This window comes from Primulina eburnea, chromosome 12 (assembly GCF_022965805.1).
Source record: "Primulina eburnea isolate SZY01 chromosome 12, ASM2296580v1, whole genome shotgun sequence".
Taxonomy (NCBI): Eukaryota; Viridiplantae; Streptophyta; class Magnoliopsida; order Lamiales; family Gesneriaceae; genus Primulina; species Primulina eburnea.
In genome coordinates, this window is record NC_133112.1 from 2,867,619 (window position 1) to 2,888,916 (window position 21,298).

The window sequence follows — 21,298 nt, forward strand, 5'->3', positions numbered from 1 at the left end:
AGCATCATGAAGCCCAACCCAAAACAAAAAATAAACATACTATATTATATTAATATTCAAAAATAAAATAAAAAACATATAACCAAGCTAAAAATCTCTTCCTTTGTATCGCCTGCCCTCCTTCAGTTTCTCACTCGACCTGTTTTCGCAGCATCGCTGGAAATCACGGAAGGTAATTTCTTGTTTGATTTTGATTCATCATACGTATTTTTTAATATGATTTTTTTTAGCTCTAGTTTTCTGAAGTATCTGTTTGTTATTGATTTGTTTCATTCATTGTGCGTCGCATGCACGAAATTTTACTGATTACATTCTCATGGGGCGTGAATTCGTGGTATGATATTTAGTCATTTATGTATTCTCGGTTTTTTCCTTTTATTATTTTGTTCATGTTTTGGTTTATAGTCGTCACTTTATCACCTATTTTGTTTAAGCACTATTACAAAACTGAATTCTTGTTTTGAAAAGCTTATTGCATGTGATAGAACAATAATTGGAGAAGAAACATAAATTTGGTAGATAGATTTCAAGTTGCTGTAAAGTAAAATGTTGTATGTGGACTTTAAGCTTTCTTACATTATTTTTTTAGATTTTAGAGAGCGTTGAATTTGTCTGTATTTTTGTAATTCATTCAGGATAGGTATTTAGAAGTGGTTAATTCATTTTTTAGTTTATGGGTTGAGTAGTTGATTAACGAAGTTTGAACTGGCATATATTGCCTTTCTAAAGAGAAATTGGGTGTAAAATCATTTTTTTAATGGATCTTGAGTCTTGACTTAAGCCATCCAGACATGATATTTCAGATTTTGTAAATTTTTTACTTGCTTTCAGATCGGATCGATTTTTGTTTGTATCCCAGTTTTCATCACCGTTAGTTATCTACGTCACTTGGATTAATTTGGAAGTTGGAAGAGAGAAGATGAGAAAAATTTTAGTTTTCCTTTCATTTCCACCCACATTTGAAAGGAAAATTTTTCTGTAGATCTATAACACGTTTTCTTTTCATTTACTCCCGTTAAAATCATACAATCATTTTTTTACAATTTCATTTCCTTTTCATTAATCGCTTTCCAAATCCCAACTCCCAAACGAAGCCTAGGAGTTTAGTGGCACCAGGGTGAAGGAAGGAGAACCGGATGGAGCTTATTTTCTAACTCTTGGTGACTTGATTCAATTAATGTGTGAATGAAGGCGAACTTAAAAAAAACATTTAAAACCATGGAAATATAAAGAACAAGATGTGATTACTATTTTATGTTAATTGAATTTGTCCACAAGTTTAATTTTTTTCCCTGATCCTATTTGTAGTGGTTAATTTTCCACTCTTAAAATTTATAGTTTAACTGCACAGTAATTTTTGTTGTGTGTGAACCTTGACAATTATTTAAGACACTACACGGTATAGTGTTTTTCTTCTTGCAGCCATATGGTATATGTTTGTCACTTTTAATCTTCGAATGTGATAAAAGATGTTGCCTTCTGTGTTTCAGTCTTTAAATTTTTAACTTTTTTCCGGCTTTCTTTGAAGTTCATGTAAAGGCGCTAGTTGCTTCTGATGTATTCCAAAAGATCGGTACAAGAGGATGGGCCTGATTCTAGGCCAGTTCGTACAAGTGATAGGCTTAAAAGTAGGCCGAAGTTTTGTGGTCGCCAATACTTGTATTATAGTCCCACCGCTGTCTTGCGAAATAAGAGGAAAAAGACTAAAACAAGGACAGCAGCTGTACAGATAGCAAAGATGCTGCGTCCTGGAAATCACCCATTACGATCATCAAATGCAAATGTATGTAACTTTTTATATTAACTTCTCATTTAACAATTAGTGAATTATGTGTTTTTTAGTTGATTAGAATCAAACTCAAATTATCACTTGCTATTCCTGGTCTCTTATTATAAACTAGTGCTTCACATATTGAAAAAAAAAATGGAAAATTAATGTGCGACTTTTTCTTCTTGTAGTCAGTGGCTACCAATCTTCGGCGCTCTACCAGGACAAGGAGGGTTCCAACGAGTCTTGAAGAATACACTGATAGTTCTGGAACAGAGGACAATGATTTAATGGTAAGTCTTGTAATTTTTTCATTGATGAAATATTTATGCAATCCATAACATTTAGCTTTTTTTAACTGCTTTTAAGGCTTCAATATTCTCTGTATTTCAATGATATTTTTTCCTTGTGCTAAAATACGAGCAACTGTGTTTCAGATTCCTAGATTTCACAGAGCTACTAAACGAATAAACAACAATAATGCGAGGCAAGATGAATTGACCCCTCGTCGTGAAGGACTTCGACCTCGTCGTGGTGGACTTCAAGGTCAACAAGAAGTAGATTCTAGGGAAGCATTAAGTATGGAATCTGATGAGGAACAGAGTTCATCTGAGGAGGAAAGGGGAGACGTTCCAGAAAATGCAAATGACCCGGAGGATGCTGATGATGGGGAGGGTGAAAATGAAGGTGCTGGTGAGGATGATCGCGAGGATGGGGAAGAAGATGGTGATGATGAAGAAGGTGAAGAGCAAGAAGGTAGACGACGGTATGATCTCCGAAATCGTGCAGATGTTCGCAGGCTTTCTATTGAGGAGAGTAAACATAGGCCAAGCTCTCCACGAAGAATACTGCAGCAAGGAATGGGAAGCAAAGTAGGCAGAGATGGGAGAAGAGGTGGGTCACGAGTTCACAAACGTCATCGCATGACACGAGCTGATGATTCTGATGATTCCCTTCTAGTGGATGAGCTTGATCAAGGTCCTCCAATACCTTGGGGGAGAGGTGGCGGGAGATTTGGAGCTCCTTGGTTGCTTGGGGGACCAGACTTGCATGGAATGACAACCTGGGGATTGAATAATGCCGCATCTGGTTGGGTTCATCAAAATGATAGCCTTTCTAATTTGACTTCCGGTATTCAAACCGCTGGTCCTAGTTCCAAAGGAGGGGCTGATATTCAGCCTGTACAAATTGATGAGCCTGTGAGTTTTAAGGATATAGGTGGTCTCTCTGAATATATTGATGCTCTGAAGGAAATGGTGTTCTTCCCTCTTTTATATCCAGAATTTTTCGCAAGCTACAACATTACCCCGCCCAGGGGAGTCTTGCTATGTGGTCCTCCTGGCACTGGGAAAACATTGATTGCAAGAGCATTGGCTTGTGCTGCTTCAAAAGCGGGGCAGAAAGTAAGTTTTTATATGAGAAAGGGTGCTGATGTCCTGAGTAAATGGGTTGGTGAAGCTGAAAGACAATTGAAACTGTTATTTGAAGAAGCTCAAAAAAATCAGCCTTCAATAATTTTCTTTGATGAGATAGACGGGCTCGCTCCTGTTCGGTCCAGTAAACAAGAGCAAATTCATAATTCTATTGTATCAACTTTACTCGCCTTGATGGATGGCCTAGATTCTCGTGGGCAAGTAGTCTTGATTGGAGCAACCAACAGGGTTGATGCCATCGATGGAGCCTTGAGGCGCCCTGGGAGATTTGATCGTGAGTTCAATTTTCCCTTGCCTGGCTGTGAAGCAAGAGCTGAAATATTGGACATACATACTTGTAAGTGGAAGCAACCTCCTTCAATTGATCTAAGGTTGGAGCTTGCAGCCAGTTGTGTGGGATACTGTGGAGCTGATTTGAAGGCTTTATGTACTGAAGCTGCCATTCGTGCTTTTCGTGAAAGATATCCACAAGTTTACACAAGCGATGACAAGTTCTTGATTGACATTGATTCGGTAAAGGTGGATAAGTATCACTTTGTCGAAGCGATGTCCACAATCACTCCTGCTGCTCATAGAGGCTCCATTGTGAACTCGAGGCCCCTATCTCCTGTTGTGGCATCCTGTTTACAAAGACATCTTCAGAGAGTCATGAGTACTATTTCTGACATTTTCCCTGCTGTAACAGTTTCATCAGAAGTTACCAAGCTTTCTATGCTTTCATATGGCTCTGCAATTTCCCTCGTCTATCGACCTAAGCTTTTACTTTGTGGCGATGATGGTGTTGGACTGGTAAATGTTTTGATTCCTTCTTCTTATAAATCATTAATGCATGATCTTAACTAAGCATACTTACTGCACTAGTTTTACAGGATCATATAGGGCCTGCAGTTTTACATGAACTAGAGAAATTTCCAGTTCATTCTCTTGCATTGCCTTCTTTACTTTCTGATCCTGGGGCCAAAACTCCCGAGGAAGCACTGGTGCACGTTTTTGGTGAAGCCAGAAGAACTATGCCATCAATACTCTATCTGCCTCAATTTCACCTGTGGTGGGAGAGTGTGAGTGGATGTTGATTTATATGTTTCTGTTTTTGGCGACTCTTCGGTTTTTTTCGGTAAGCATCTTATGGGTAAAATGTTTGTATTTTGTTTAGGCTCACGATCTACTTAGGGCTGTACTTCGGTCGCTGATGGAAGAATTACCATCAGACTTGCCTGTATTGCTGTTTGGAACATCCTCAATGTCACTTGCCGAGATATGCGATATTTCATCCTCAATATTCTCTGAACGCAATGTGTATGTATTTTGAAAAATGACATCGCAACATCCAGTTGTATCAAGTCTGTTGAGCATGCAAATGCAGACGTTTTGTTTGTTTGCTAGAAGTTAAACTGTTCTTTTTTTTTCTCCTTCCTGCTATAAGATTTTCTAATATTTTTATTCATTTTAACATCAGAAACTTCTAGGTATTGGAATAGCTGAATTCCGAGAATCCAATGTCAAACAGATTAATTACCTTTTCAGGTTCACGTACCGTGTTTTATGGTCTGGGATTTACTTAAATTGGTGGAGGGGAAGATTGAAACTTCCTTCTGTGTTAAGTAGCATTTTTTGCTTTGGTTAATTTTTTTTTATTTTTGGATAGGAAACAGAATTTTATTAAAGTAGATAATAAGGTTTACAATAGCGGATAAGCAATCTGCTATGGTTAAATTTAATATAGTCAGACGCTTATCTGCTATGGTTAAATTTAATATAGTCAGAAAAGTCTCTCGTGGGACAATTGAATATTTTATTCTGTATAGTGAAGTTTGAAGAACTGTCTCGAGGCTTTTATATGCTTTTTCCTATGTTTATACCTAGAGATTGCTTGTTTGTCCCTGGACTGTGTTTTGTTAATAAACAATTGATCAGATAATTATTTCCCACGTTTCTAACATAAAAATTATGGTTTCTTATCGTTCCAGATTATCAGTCCTTCAAACTGGAAATCTCTAAGATGCTTTTAAATTAAGCTCCAATTTGATATAATTGCTTTTTTTTCTTTCCGACAGCTTGCATTTAACGGCACCATCTTCCAAAGACAGATCTTTGTTCTTTGACCGGCTCATTGAAGCTGCATTGTCAGTTCAATCCGAGGATGTAATAAAAGATTCTCTGAGATCTGAAGACCTTCCTGAACTTGTGAAAGCACCAAAAGTCGATGCTGGACCAAAGGCCTCTGAATTGAGAGCAAAAGCTGAAACTCAGGGACATGCACTTCGTCGACTGCGCATGTGCTTTCGTGATGTTTGCAATCGGTTAGCTTCTGTTTTTTACTTGATCTCAATGGTTTGTATCTGTGGCATGTTGCTTTGAATGCATCCACTTTGTGATCTATATACAGTGTAGTTGATATAATATGGGCGTTCTGTTTTATTTTCTGTAGGTTTTGAAGTGGTACAAATGTATTATGTCCCAAAAGTTAAATTTTTTTATCAGTATACTTCTCATATCTTTCTTTTCTGAGCTTCGTCTCTGTAATTTTCTGGTAAGAATATATCGACATAATGTTCCACTTCATTTACCATGAAATTAAGACTCCCTTGTGTGAATTTCTCATTAGGAACTAAGACTCTTGTATCAATTTTCTGTGTATGCTTTATATTGGCTACAGCACCAAGTATTATATATGCTTGCAGTTGCTTCTGAAAGCATGGAGTTTGGTGGTGTTTCTGATGTGGCCATTATTAGCTATATTTTCTTTTGTTTTTGACTCTTTTTCTGTATCCAATTTATATCTGCAGTTGATACAATTGTCTCTCTAAAACCAGTCGTGATTCAAGATTGAGTATCACAATAACTTCGAGTAGGCTTTTCATGGTGTTCTCAAAGTTGTGTCTTCTTAATATTTCTTCCTCTTCTTTATAGGATACTATATGATAAGCGCTTTAGTGTCTTCCGTTATCCTGTAATGGATGAAGATGCACCAAATTATCGTGCAATAATCCAGAATCCCATGGACATGGCCACTTTGCTGCAGCGTGTTGACAGTGGAAAATATATCACTTGTAAAGCCTTCCTAGAGGATTTCAATCTCATTTTAACTAATGCCAAGGTGTGTGACCAATGATATCAACCTTGAAACAATAGGCTTCTCTTGAATTGGTATTGTTTCCAGGGCTTCCTTCTGGTGTACCCAACCGTATTTATAAAAGTTTGGCATACATTCGTTCCTTGTTTCGAAACAGTTCATTAGTTTGTGAAATGCTGGTCTAAAAATTTGTGAACCGATTTGCTTGTTTAGTTTTGCAAGATTTACTGCTCCCTCCATTTGTTAGTTTTACCTTGTCAATAAATGTTGTTACTCGTACAATAGAACTGGACCCGTTCTTACATTCTCTGTGGCTGTGATTAGAAATACAATGGAGATGATTACAATGGGGCAAGGATTGTCAGCAGAGCTCATGAACTTCGAGATGCAGTATGCTCATCTACCACTTACTCCTTTAATTTTCCCTGTGCAGGTTCCAGCCTTTATCTTTAAAAAGCATTTCATTTTTCAGGTGAATGGTATGCTATCCCAGATGGACCCCTCCCTGGTCGCATTTTGTGACAAAATCTCTGATGAAGGAGGTCCTATCACCCTGCCTGATGATGCCGGGGAAGCTGCACTCCCACAAACTCCAGTTGTCCAGATGACTAGGGCTAGTGCACGTCTTCGTAACGCCCAGCCTGAAGTTAATCTAGATCAAGACTATGAAGGGGTCAAAAGACCTAAAAAACATATGGATGCCTCTCATGCAGGTATCATTCCTTTCCTTTTAATTTTTGGAACTTGGCGACCTATTTTGCTCAACTTCTCTCCACTCCCTGGCATATCAATTAGTCCTGAAACTAACATGGTTACCGTATTTTTCATCATTTTGTTGGTTCCAATTCATATTTCTTTCAATGACTACTTCAGTAAAACTCATCCCATCAACTATTCTATGCGACTCTACGTGGATTTCAAGGACTAAATATATGTGATTTTCTTCACAAAGATGTGCCTTGGCACTAATTTTCAAGTGTGCGCACTTGATTTTCCTTTTAGGAACTTACTGTTAATTGTTTTATTTTATTCACGTGCGTGATATTGGGACCTCGTTGGCACAATGTTTTGGTAGCAGAAGAGGGATCAGAGCTTGATTCAGCTCCACCAAAATCGTCACAAAATACCGAAGTGAATGGTGTAGTTCAGCACCAACATCAAAATTTTATTCACGTGCGTGATGAAACTACTGATCACGAGACTGGAGATGTCTCCCAGGACGTGTCCATGATTGATGGAGAGATTTCCAATCGAATCGAGTCAATCAAGAATCTGTTCGTGGAGCAGTCAAAAGATTACAGCATTCCACAGCTCGAGAGACTTTACACTCGCGTGATTAAAGGTGTATTTGAAACAAAAAGTAAGGTTAAGGTCGAAGATCTCAAGGCATCAATTCTAAGTTTTTTGTTAGATTTTGCCGAAGATCCATCCAGGTTTTAGCAATGACCAAAAAAATTTCCAACTTAACGAGATTGAGCCTCTCATTATTTAAAATTTCTGAATATTTTTTATTTCAAATGCCATCGACACCTCTTACAGTTCTCCACACTTTTTGACTGTCCAAGCTAAAGAAGTAAACTTGACTCAAATCCAAAGCTCATTGATATCATGAGCCCTTCACAGCGCCTTTTCAGCTTCAGCTTCTCCAACAAATAAGTAATTGTGGCATTTCACTTCTTCTGTACTAAGCTCTGAGTCGCCTCAATGCGATATAGGCTAATAATCTGTATCCTACAAACATCATCATCAATATGCTTACACTCATTACAGGATGGATTTGGCCTCGAATGTCCTCATCAATAAATTTGCAGGTTGCTCTGTCTTGTCTTCCAGATGAGCAACCAAGGTACGTTGATATCCCTGCCCCGTCTCCATATTGAACATTGATGAGAAGCCTATAGCTGTAGAATGTAGTGGAAACATACTTTATCCATGACATGAAATACGGCACTTTGTGTACATAGTACCCTCCTGTCAAAACAAATGCCAACATCGTGACAGTGACCATTGTTGAAGCCTGCTTGGCATCCATGATCAGTGCACCTAGTGCAAGGCCGAGCCCCTGAGAAACAAGCACATAACCAAGCACAACAAGAAGAGTAAGTGCAAAAGCAGAGAGCTCAGGCTTTAGCCCTGTCATCCAGTACGATATGGAGATGAATAGTGTGGGGAGGATTAGCTCCATAGGTAAGTCTCCCGTAACCCGAGCTATAAAATAAGATGACAATGTATACATCCCAGAAGCTCTTTCCTTCGTGAAAATGGCTCGTTCTTGAGGAAAGGCGAACACCGCATTGAAGGATGGAAAAACTCCCCAGAAAATGGCAATGAAGAAGAGAAGGCCGAGGCGATCCTGAACGTCCCGGTAATCTGAGTGCCACCACATGAAACCTGCTAGTAGCGAGGCTGCGATCACTTGAAAAACTCGCAAAAAATTGAAGGTTTCAGGCTTTCTTTCCTTGAGATTTCTTTGGAGGAGAATGCTGAATTGATTAAACCATGTGGAAAGATGTCCAGTGCAGCCATAATATTTAGTCGTTTCAATCACTCGATCATTGGGCGCTGTATGTGAGGTATCCATACTGGCCGACTTTGCCCTTGGAGCCAATAAGTTGTTGTAAGAGGATACAAGGGCTTGTCTCACATTAGGCTTTTCTTTCTCACTTGCACCGTCAAGCTGGCATACCCCTACGTTCATAAAAGTGTATTAAACACATATCAGATGATGTGATTTATATATTACACACGATTTAAAAAATTCAACCATTTGAATTTTGAAATGCCATGTCGTCCCCCATTGGAGCCATCCTTGATTTGAAACGCCATTTTTTAAAACTATACGTCGGCCATATAAACAATTTTTGCAACGACAACAAGTTTAAAAGGCCGTAAAGTAAAGCAAATGTCATGTTCATAGCCTAAAGTCAGGAGACTTGCATGCTTCAGATGCTTGAGTAACAATATTCCAATTGGCATCTCAACTTTCGACATATTACACTGTATGAGCAACTAAAGCATGCCATATTTGTGGTGTAATGTAAGATAAGGCAATTAAAGTAATGACTAAGAATTCTGGCATCTGATTTCCGTTCGTGGGTGGCTTGAATTAAAAAAATCAATGTGGCCTCTTTGCGTGTATAGTTACAATACAAAAAAAAAAAAAAAAAAAAAAGAGATTCATTTGTTATTTAATAGTGTACTGAAATTAAAGTCATTTTCAAGTAAATTAAAAATATACTATGAAATATTGCGCATGTTCAAGTGTGCATCAACTATTGGGTGTATGATGAGCAATAAGTAGAAGAGGGAAGATAACAGAACTTGTCTAGTGGTGATGTTCAAGTGGGGAGTCCACTCAACATTATGCTGCTGATGGATTTGACCCACTATTACAACTTCCTTCACAATTTTTCGAAGTTTATTTTAGGAAAAAAGGACTTCCTTTTGCATAAAATCTTACACGTGTTGTTCTTGCAGATTTTTTTCAAGTGCACCATGAGAATTTACTTGGTGCAACTCAATAAGATTGAATAAAGTGTCCAAAGGTGATAATGAAAGTGAACATATTAAACATCAATCATGCAGAATTTGAGAACAAATTGCGTCAACAATCTTGTAGACAACACTTCATATGCCAAAACCCACTTTTTATAGTTATTGGATGGTATCCTAACAAAGTAAAATTTCAGTATGTATCATAATCACAAATGAACTCAATTAGTCACAGCAGAAGTGGGAGGCATTTCTCAGTTCAGTTCAAAACCCTCGAAATTCTCTGAGACCGTAGAAGTCTCGTACCACCGACACCCGAACCCTAACAATTCTATGGCAAATAATATGACATGAGTTGGTTTTGAATATCGTTGTTACACTTATCCATTCATTCTGAAGATATGAGATATTAATGTCTATCCCAAAAAAAATATTAAATAAGGATTACCACATGCTAAGGGAAGCTAGTACAATCCAATTCAAGAATATATAAGTATAATGATACATACTACAAGTTGCTCAAGATTTATATGAAAAAGATGCTACTCTCTAGGAGAACCATAACTTGTCTCTTTCAAACAACTTCCACTCCAAAGATACGATGATTGGTCAAACTTAAATATAAATATAAATCAAATGGAGTTTGGTCTCATATGAACCTCAAATTTAAGAAAACCCATATCATGTATCCATTCATGTATGAGATTTAAAGTCATTAAATATCTGGATTGAACACCATGAAATAGTAATCAAATTTCAAAGCAGAAACAATCCATTATTAATTGAATCCATATCCAGCAATTTCGTGAAAACAAGTCGCCTATTTAATACCAAGGATGTAATATCTGGATCGTCGATGAATAAAATTCATCGATGGACATGATTTAGATAGTAAGATTTGATTTCAAAAATAATTATGAGAAAATTGAAAATGTCATGTTGATATAGAGTATGTTTGAAATCGAACCAAACGCATAATAAAGTTCATAACTCATGCAAACATTACCATTCAACAAACACAAAAGTGAGAAGCAAAGCATGATGACCCAAAAGCTTTGCAGGTAGGGGACACGTGGTGAGGCAAAGATGAAAAAAAGTTCCACTTTTAATTGTAGATTCATGATGTAATAAGTTTTCTATGTTGTACACTTAATATTCCAACCGAAAAGTGTCTCCTTTCCATCTCAATTCTCAACAAATTAGACCATAAAGGAACCAAGTTTGTGTTAAAATTTTGAATTTCATGGATTTTAAACGTATTTTCCTTTTATTTTATTTGATAATTTACGCAGCAAAAATATCCAAATTCATCTCCCTAATTACTTATAATCATTTGAAACACATTCTTATTAATATAATTAAAGTGCAGGTAGAAATGGATTTGAGCTTTCTCTGCTTAAATTATTTAAGATTGAAAATAAATTCGAAATCACGGATTTCAAATTACTTAATCTAATTGCAACCTAAATATGAAGTTTAAGAGGATGGATAGATTTCATGTTATAATTAAAACATTATATAAAAAGTAATTGTTGGATATCTCATATATCCCTTCATCTTCACGTCTAAGAATCAACACTGTCTCCTACCAACAACTCTATTTATTAAAAAAAATAGAAATAGTATTTACTTGAAATCAATCTTCTCAAATATTCAAATTCTATTACTTTATTCACGACCATTCTCGACTCTATTATTTAAATAATTCAAGGAAAATTTGTAAAATAAATCTGATGACCTCCTCAATGTATTTGATCTGGGTTAAAAAAAAATACCCTTCATTCAATTACCTATTTAATTTATTCAGATAAATTAATTTACTGACAATATAATAATTATGTACTAAAATTTAATATCGATTTGGTCCCAAAGTCAAATTGATTTGACCCTCGAAACAATATCTGCCAACAATATCTACCCAACTTGCGAGACTGACTTGTTTCCAAGTCATCGGACTTTTCTGCCGATGTCAAATAATTGAAGAAAATTACCAAAAAAAAAAATCATTTTGCATGGTCCATTTTAATGTCGATCACCTACTTCAATTGGAACCTTAATAGGAATCCCAATCCAGAAAAAAAATAATTGAAAAAATTAAAAAAAAATCAACAACAAACAGAAGGAGATTCAAGTTCCAAGTCTTGCTTTATCATATTACTTGTCTGGTTAAAGAATTTAAAAGAATGATCTTTTTTGTAGTGTGTGAATCAATGTGTGGAGAGAAAATAGAGACAATGTACCATTAGCGAGATCAAGCAGGAAATCAGCAGGATTCATGGGGAAACTGGGCGAGAACCCAATGCTTTCGAAATAACACATTGCTTCGCTCCCTTTCCCGAAGTATATACACCTTCCCTCCGACAACACAAGCAAATCATCAAACATCTGGTAAACACGGCTCGACGGCTGGTGCACCGACGTCACCACTGTCTTCCCCTTCGCTGCAAGCCCACAAAGAGTCGTCACTAGTCTGAACGCCGCTGTTGAATCCAGCCCTGAAGTGGGCTCGTCCAATATCAACAGACTTGGGTCTACCAGCATCTCATGCGCTATGCTTACTCTTTTCCTTTCACCGCCGGAAATCCCGCGGATGAAGCTGTTGCCGATTATCGTGTTCTCACATTTCGACAAACCCAGTTCGTTGATCACAGATTCGGCGACAGAAATTTTCTCCTCTTTGGGTACTGAACTCGGGAGTCTGAGTAATGAGCAGAAAACAAGGGTCTCCCGAACTGTGAGGTGTGGGTATAGCACGTCGTCTTGAGTCACGAAACCGGTTTTTTTAGTAACCGGTTTTGATAAGTTGTTGTAGAGGATACTTCCGGTAAGGCCGTGTCCGTGGTGGAGCCGGCTGCCGAGTGCGTTGAGCAGTGTTGATTTGCCACTGCCGGAGGGGCCCAGGATGGCTAAAATTTTCCCTGGTGCCGCCCAGCCGGTGATTCCATTCAAGATTGTTCTTTCTTGATGGTGGTGAATCATCGCCACCGGGTTCTCTAAATCTGGCAATGTCGTGGGACCTCCAGTGAACATGTTTCGTAGTCCTCTGGTTCTTGATTTCACGCTGCATTCAGGCAGCTTTACTTTGTATGAAACGTCCGCAAACTGCACTCATTATACAGCTGAATCAACACTGTATTTTTTAGAAAGAAAAGGCCAATTTTTTTTCTTCCATCAACGTTTTAAAAATATTCAGATTACAGCTCAAGCATCTTCATTTTACCACCAATGCCACTTTTTAATCAACAAGTTCCTTTCGCTGGAAGAATTCGAAGTTTGTTAAACTGTATATATACTCAATCTCAAATTTCTTGTTAAGATTGTTACCTTGAGAGTGATTGGAAACGAAGATCGAACACCATGAGAGGAAGATTGTTGGGAATTTGCAGCTCCTCCATCGGAAGAATTAGTTTCAGTTGTTTCACAAGACACCAGCATTGTTCTCTGTTTTCTTTAATTCCACTTCGTTTTTTACCTGTATTGAGAGGATGCGTAGTGCAAAGGGAACGGGAAAGTGGAATGACGTGAATAAAGGAAGTGAACAGAGGAAGAGAAGAGTGATGCGGAAGAGTACAGTTCGTTATTCTCGCACCACACCACACCACACCACACCACACCGTCTCTATTTATTCCTAATTCTTGCCACGCCAAATTCAGACACCCGACGTCACATTTGCTACGTAGAGTTATTTCATAAAGCCACGTGTACTTTATCTGCATGCATCCTGATCAATGTGTGTGCATGTATGATGTACAGTTACATCATTATATGCTTCAACGTTTAACGTTATATTTTGCTCACAAATAATGGCTTTCTCGTGCATTCAGTTGAGCTTCTTCTCTTTCTTACTCAAAAGAATTAAAGGGCGGTGATACATCAATCAGCCCTGAATTTGCGGGAATGCATAGGGGAATACAACGACATCAGGCACAGCTCAACTGCAACTACGGGAAAAGATAAACGTTGAATATATATGCATAAATTTGATACAAAAAAAGTTGAAATTCTGGAATTTTAAAGACAAAGTGATGATAAATAGTTTAATATATATTGTTAATCAATATCCTAGGAAAAAAAATAAGTACTATAAACACTTTATTTTTTAAAAGATACGGAAATCCGAACCGAAAACAAGGAACAATCTCTGAAAATATAGTAAGCAATACTAAAATAATAAAACAAATCGATACTTGTACGAAGTACAGTGTCCGTAAAACATATTCGTCACTTTCAGTATGTGATTCAAGATCAAGTTGGATGAGTGTTTATCATAATACAACGAAACAACTAGCAGTAACCTACCGTAAAAACAGTACGACGGCGAACTGAAAAAGTACCTAAATTTTATCACGAGTTAGAGCTGAGTAGCAGAGCATCAATAGGCAGAGACGAGAAGATAATTGAAATTAATATTTGAGTGTGAGATGTGCTTGAAAAACTTGAGGCTGCCTCTGTTCATAGACACTCGGGTTTCATAAGTATAGTCACAGCTAGCCATCCGAAAGATCAAATGTTGGTCAGCAGTCAGTTATATGGGCACCAAAAGGTCGCATCCTAAAAGATCTGGAGTGAATATTTCGAAAACAAAAATTCAGCAAAATAGCAAAAGTTAGGTTAACCTTGATCGGCATTTTTGTCTTGATTGGTCTGACATTCAACGCACCAGTGCAAATCGGGCCCTTTATTTACTCTCCTATGCAGGTGTATTCGAGAAAATCTCCTAACTAATCATTATTACATTCTTTCAAAGTGTAATTAAATATAAATTCGTCAATGCTAAAATTATTTTTTTATGTGAGACATTCTTCTTTCTACATTTATCATTCACTTATCAAAATCATTAAGTGCTTGTCTAATTTCCATTCAAAATGAAAAATCTAAATAGACCAAAGTATAAAGTATAAAGTCCAACATATACATAGGAAACTATTATTTGTAAGTCCATACACAAATAAAATTAATCAAGGAAGACTATTGTTCCTATAATCCTATCCACCTGGTCCATTTTGTCTACGTCTCCCAGAAATTGAGAACAGTGTATTAATCCATTAATTTGTCTTTGTCAAAAAATTTATACTTTTTATTTTCTATAGACACTAATATTTGTATTTAAAATTACTTCATTCATAAAAAAATTATATTTTCCTATAATATCAATCTGTACATCTAATAATCCAAAAGGTAAAAACGTCGTAATTTGTGAGATGGATATCTTATTTGAATCATCTATTATTAAATATTATTTTTTATTCTAAGAGAATTACTTTTTATTGTGAATATCAATATTTTTTATCGGTCTCATATATAAAAATTCGTGAGACTTGTGTTCTATTCTAATAAAAAAAGTGGTTCGAATTTGCACGCTACATTGGGTAGTATGAGAGTGACAGAGGGATATATGGTCAACCTCAGTCATCCCAATCCTCATCCAATTTTCTCGCTTATTTCCCTTTTTTCTTTGGTCCAGTAAGATATTTTTCCTTTTTATTTTCGATATTTCGTGGTGGGGCGTCTACAATTTAGGATCTCAAACTCGACATCTTATCTTTTTATTGACATGTAATGCTGTGTGGTATTTGATGCATTTCCTCAAAGGTGACAAATTAATACATTATCGTACTAGTAATATTTTTCCAACATGGTTCAGAATTCCATGGTTAATTTCAAAGCACAGCCTGGAATGTCTACCAGCTTATGGACTTTTGCTTGCAAACAGATTTCAGTTCCCATCTATTCCTTTCACTCTCTCATTTTCAAGAAGACAGGTAATAACATAATTGGTTATATTATGGTAAAATCAAAGAGTATGAGAATTATAAGTAATAATGTAATTACAGAATGAGAAAGCCTAAATAATGATTAATGATCACTAATTCCAAAATTGGGAGATCACCTTCAAAGTCATTGGTGCATCTTGGAAAACTAATTAATATAAAGGTCCTTCCATTTTTTTAAGGTATATACATCCATGTTTGTTTTGAAATGCTTTGTATTTTTATGATGATCAAAGACTTGAGCGTTAGAGGGTTTTCGCCATGTGTTTCTTAGCGTTTCTTACGTTGTTCGTGATGCAAATGACAGTGTTTTGAAATGCTTTGTATTTTTATGATGATCAAAGACTTGAGCGTTAGAGGGTTTTCGTCATGTGTTTCTTAGCGTTTCTTACGTTGTTCGTGATGCAAATGACAGCCCCAAGTATCAACTTTTCAGGAGGACTAGGGCATCATTTGTCTACCCAGATCGACTAATCATCCGGATCCGTTATATTCGAGTAACATTATTTTTGTTTTGGATCACAAGATTCGTCGTGGATTAGGGGTATTCAACTATGTTTTGGTTATATTTAGATAAAAATAAATAATTCAATTCAAATCAAGCCATGTTTTATCAGTTTTACAAAATTTCGGATCAAACCAACTCAAATCATGAATTTCGGTTTGGTATGGTTTGGATGACCGATTTTAAGCTTTAAGTTTTGTAGTTAATTACAGTATTAGATATTGTAATTTCGAAAAAGTAGTAATTTAATATTTGATAGAATTTAGAGTAAATATTTTATTTGACATTGAACTAAAATGATTATGGGTAAAAACCATATATTAAAATATTTATGAAAGTTGTAAAAAAAAATAAACTTTTAGAATTTTAGGTATGCTTATTTAGGCTAAAACATGTTATTCAACACAATGGATTGTTACACAACTCACTAATAATATAATACAAACTAAAAATCAAATAAAATATGCTTATACCTAGTAAAAATCATATTAAATTAGCAAATTTTATTACATGATTTTTTTTAAAAAATATCAATATAATCAATTTGGATCGATTTAATTTATTTATATATATAATTTGAACTCAACCAATTTTTACAGTTTGGTTGATTTTGAAACCAATACAAACCGTGATTATTTGTAAATCAATTGAAACCATAGTGTTTGTCTTACAGTTTGGTGCAATTTCTGAATACCTTTTTAACTGTTAATATAAATTATATTTTAGAATCGGATTAAGTAAATCCATCATGGTCGGGAGAATTTATATTATGGTGTGTTTATGTGATTTGCTAAAATTTCAGGCCAAATTATACAATGATATTGATTACGTTGGATCGAATAGCTGATCCGTAGGATGAATTTATATGGAGATTGATTTTAAAGTAAAACTAAGATGTTATATATGATTGTGTTTAGATCGATAGATTTGAAATTTCAAAAAAATTTGAAATTCAAATAATTCATATGTTTCCAAAAGACTATAAATTTAAGTAGTGAAGTTAAATTCTTTTATCTTAAATTATTTCTCAAAATCTTATGTCGTATTTAGATGGATGTGTTTAAAATTTATGAATTTCGATTATATTTTATTGTTAATAATACATTAGTTATACAAAAATATAATTAATTTCAAAAGTTTTCAGTATTGGATGAAGTTGAAATTCATCATAGGTAACATGAAACATTATATAAACATAAAATATGCGAATTTGAAGTTTAAGGTCATATTTTCCTAAAACTACAAAAAAAAACATTTGAATATATTTGAAATTCATGGATTTGAAATTCGCCAATCCAAATATAATCTTAGTTGAAAATCTCAGACGACTAATATCATAGTTTTTCTGATGGAGTTTTAGATTTCATAAAAATAATATTATTATTCACAATTAACATCATTTTTTTAGTTATCCTTTGAAAACTGATTAAAAAAGGAATGAATTTTATAAATCTTCTCTCTCATTTATGTTTTCACCAACTTTGTAACAAATATTTAAGGCCATCACTATCCTCTGAAAAATCAAAATATTTGATTTTAAATAACTTATAGGTTGATAACCATATTAGATAAGTATGAGAAACTCATGTCAATTCAATTTTATTTAAATATATGTGTCATTTATGAAATATATTAATTACATGTGCAAGGGAGAAGTATTGTAGAGAGAATATCGAAGCCATTTTTTTGTATTGATAACAATATATCATAAATTCCAGTTCGCCATGGAAAAGGAAAAAAAATTAAAAAAAAAATTAAGCGTTTTACATTAGACAGGGCCACTAAATCTATGTTTACATTGTAATTATTTTTTTTTGTGCATTAAGAGATACGATGTGACTCATGAAAAAATATTATTTTTTATGTTAAAAGTATTATTTTTTATTTCGAGTATAGATATGTCCGACCTGTCTCAAGGAGACCTACACGATTTTTTATTTTTTTGTTGAAAATATGTTTACATTTTATTTGTGTGATGAATTTGGATAGTCAGGGCAAAAATCAATTTAATTTGAATATTTTACAAATTATGTATTTTATTTTCTTAAGATCCATTAAAGAGTCCATTGGCTGTGAGGACCTTTTGGGATTCAACAACAATTAATGTATAAGATATGATTTCCTATGAAATATTAGATCTATTTTTAATAAAATAAATAAATAAATAATGCAAGTATATTGTTTTCTTGGAAATGGAAGCCAATGAAATAAGCTCAGAATGTAGACTTTTTGTAAAATTTTGATTGATATGAAATTACGGCATAACCCATCAATCTTAATTTCTTTTATCTTTTTCCAATTATATTTGAGCATATTAGGATTTAGGACTGTCGAAAAACCACTAATTTTTGTTTACTTGATCATTCATTATACATGCAATACAGACGATGAGATTGGGCCCATAAAACTGGGCTCACTCGATAGAAGATCCATACATTTGGAGATATGCATTCTTAGCCCAACTTACCTTCTAACTCTACAACTTTGTGATGAGGCCCAGAAACAAATTAGGCCCACAATTGTTTTACCTTTGAATATGCCATAGATTATATCATTTTGATTATAATTAAATTTTTTTTGAAGGTGATTATAATTAATTATGTTAAAAACATATATGCACGCGAACTATGTCACGTGTATTTATGAAGCATGAAAGCTATAAATGTCAAAATGGGCTAGATATGTATGTCCAGACCGTGCGTAATATAAAATAAGTGAATCGAGTCGATAACGGTAATGTTTACTATCCCGTGGAAATTTTACATCATCTCACTCGTATCTCTTGATACATCTCTTTAATCAATTGTATGTATGCCACCATAGCTACTCATCATTTTACAATATAGATATCTCCATTAATTAAAAGTCATAATGTGAGAACACTTATTTCAAAGAAAAAATGTGCTCTTCTTAACTGGCAAAAGACATAGACACATAGTAGGAAAGTTATTATTGATTCGATTAGAAATTTCAAAAAGAGTAATAATAAGAGTGGTGGAAGATGGAGCTAAGAAATGGGGCTACCACGGTCCAAAAGTCATCACATGCCGCACAAATTGGCCACAAAATGAAAGAGATGCTCACAGGCTTTTTTTCTATCAATAATGTCTGTCCACATATTTTGGATATATATTTCATATATAATCAGCACATTTATTAAATATCAATATGTGAACGTTGATGGTGTATCACCTGTTTATTGGATTTACAAGTAAATATCAAATCATCAGTGCTCATATATATAAGTATTCACACGTATATACGTAAACAAATACATATGTGTGTGTCAAGGCGATATCCACATCGTGCTTAGTGTCCACTTGAACCACTCATAATTTCAAATTCATGTACTCTTGTTTCCATCCCTTTCATTATTATTATTTAGGATCGATTTGTCAGTTTATCCCTACTATTATTTCCTTTTCGTGTTCATACTCACCAAATTACATTTTAATAATCTTATATATTTAAAATATTAACAAAGTTTCATATGTATGTTCTCCACAAGTACACAAAAAGGTAAGATACAAAACCAAATCACCTCCTCCTCCCACTCCTCTAGAGCAATGACTACTAGTGAAGCTGAAATCCACCCAAATGAGGAAGAATCTCTCCGTTCCTCCTTAAGAATCTGGCCGCCCCCTCGCCGGTCGTCTATCATGTTGCCACCATCATCACCATCGGATTCGTCTGATTCATCCATTGGATCATCAGCGTCATTATCGCTCAATGAAGAATTCCCTCCAATATTTAGCCCAACCACAACTCTAAAATTGATCAATGGAGTCCCATTCTCTTGGGAACAAATCCCCGGTATGCCCAAACGCCAGGCCTCGATAAAGAAAGAACCCTCTGCGCGGCGTCTCCTCCCATTGCCTCCCGCCGGAAACTCCAACTCCAGGAAGCTGCACGATCAAGAGGAGGTCTCTCCCAAGAAATATCAAACTAGCAATAGGACGTTGAAAAGGGATCCCTTTTTTGCGGCTCTAGTGGCATGTTCCAAGGATGAACATGACCATGGAAAATATTTTGGTAGCATTTGGAAGGGAAGATCCAAGATTTCAAGGTCTTTGAGTTATGGATTTGGATTCATGAATATACACTCTTCTTGCCAGAGCTCTTGTGCCATTTCGGAATCAACCGTTTATCTTCCGAAATCGAGCCCTTATAGTTACAATCTTCTTACTCGTCACCCGAGTTGAGTTTCCACAGCTATCTAACTTACAACTAGTTCAATATTGTATCTATCGTGCATGTATTTACTTTCTAGTGATTCTTGTATAAGCATTTTCTTCCCTTCTTGTTTCTTGTAAAAATGTTTTGGGAGAGACAAGGCAAGCTGTCCGAAGTCATGTATCATATTCAATAATTTAATCATGGATGATCAGAAAATGTGGATGAGAATTGTACTTTTGTGTGTCGCCTCATATATGGAATTTTGATCCTTTTTCACCGTGGCATCAGAATAAGCCCAAAAGAGGCCCATTAAAAAGGTTTTTTTATTATTAAGTGTCCATTTACATCTGAATCTCGTGGATCCATTCGAGGCCCATTATTAATTAAAAAAGGGTCTTCAGCCCGTTAAATCAGAATAGAGAGTGTCGGCATTAGGGTTGTTCAAACTTCGGATAAAACCGAAAAACCGAAAATCCAAACTGAAAAAATCAAACCGAAAACCGAATTTTATAATTCGGATATAAATGTTAAAACAGAAATTAATTTGGTTCGGTTTCGGATTATAAATGTCAAAACCGAACCGTCCGAAAAAACCGAAATTTAATTAAATTAATAATATTATTTTTATTTTATATTATTTATTGAGATGATATTAATGAATGAAGAATTATTTTGAATAATACTTAGTTGATTATTGTTTATGTAATTCATTTGTACTTATATTTAAATATTTTACTAAAAAATCATTTAAAAAGATAACATATTATATTTTATAATATCATTATATTGTTAATTTAAATAATTGTATCAAAACCGAAATAATCGACCGAAATAACCGAACCATTTCGGTAGAAAACCGAACCGAACCGAAGAAAAATGGTTCGGATATCGGATTATATATTTGTAAAACCAAAAACCGAAAAAAACCGAAAACCAAACCGAACCGACCGATGAACACCCATCGTCGTCATTCATCACATAATCAATCTCTTGCTGCCAAAGCCAAAAGCTGTTCTCTCTCAATTGTTTCGTGGAGCACGAGTTCTCTCTCGATTTAGCGTTCACTGGTGCAAGTAGGT

At 35.2% G+C, this 21,298-nt stretch overlaps 2 protein-coding genes across 3 annotated transcripts; one reads left to right on the forward strand and one right to left on the reverse strand.

Moving 5' to 3' along the window:
• Positions 1–52: 52 nt before the first annotated feature.
• Positions 53–7,816, forward strand: LOC140806968 (ATPase family AAA domain-containing protein At1g05910-like). 2 transcript variants are annotated; one of them, XM_073163549.1, is made up of 11 exons: positions 53–172; positions 1,540–1,783; positions 1,960–2,061; positions 2,206–3,990; positions 4,071–4,259; positions 4,355–4,497; positions 5,256–5,501; positions 6,112–6,298; positions 6,599–6,664; positions 6,747–6,987; positions 7,353–7,816. In XM_073163549.1, the coding sequence occupies exons 2-11, from the start codon at positions 1,556–1,558 to the stop codon at positions 7,712–7,714; spliced, it is 3,549 nt and encodes a 1,182-aa protein (XP_073019650.1). In that variant the 5' UTR covers positions 53–172; positions 1,540–1,555; the 3' UTR covers positions 7,715–7,816. The 2 variants fall into 2 exon arrangements, with proteins under 2 accessions (XP_073019650.1, XP_073019649.1); XM_073163548.1 differs by having other exon boundaries at positions 79–172; positions 1,529–1,783.
• Positions 7,759–13,694, reverse strand: LOC140806969 (ABC transporter G family member 25-like). Its single transcript, XM_073163550.1, has 3 exons — positions 13,091–13,694; positions 12,007–12,868; positions 7,759–8,962 (listed from the first exon to the last, which is right to left on the reverse strand). Exons 1-3 carry the CDS (start codon positions 13,199–13,201, stop codon positions 7,959–7,961), a joined length of 1,977 nt encoding a protein of 658 aa, XP_073019651.1. The 5' UTR covers positions 13,202–13,694; the 3' UTR covers positions 7,759–7,958.
• Between the last annotated feature and the right edge of the window lie 7,604 nt (positions 13,695–21,298).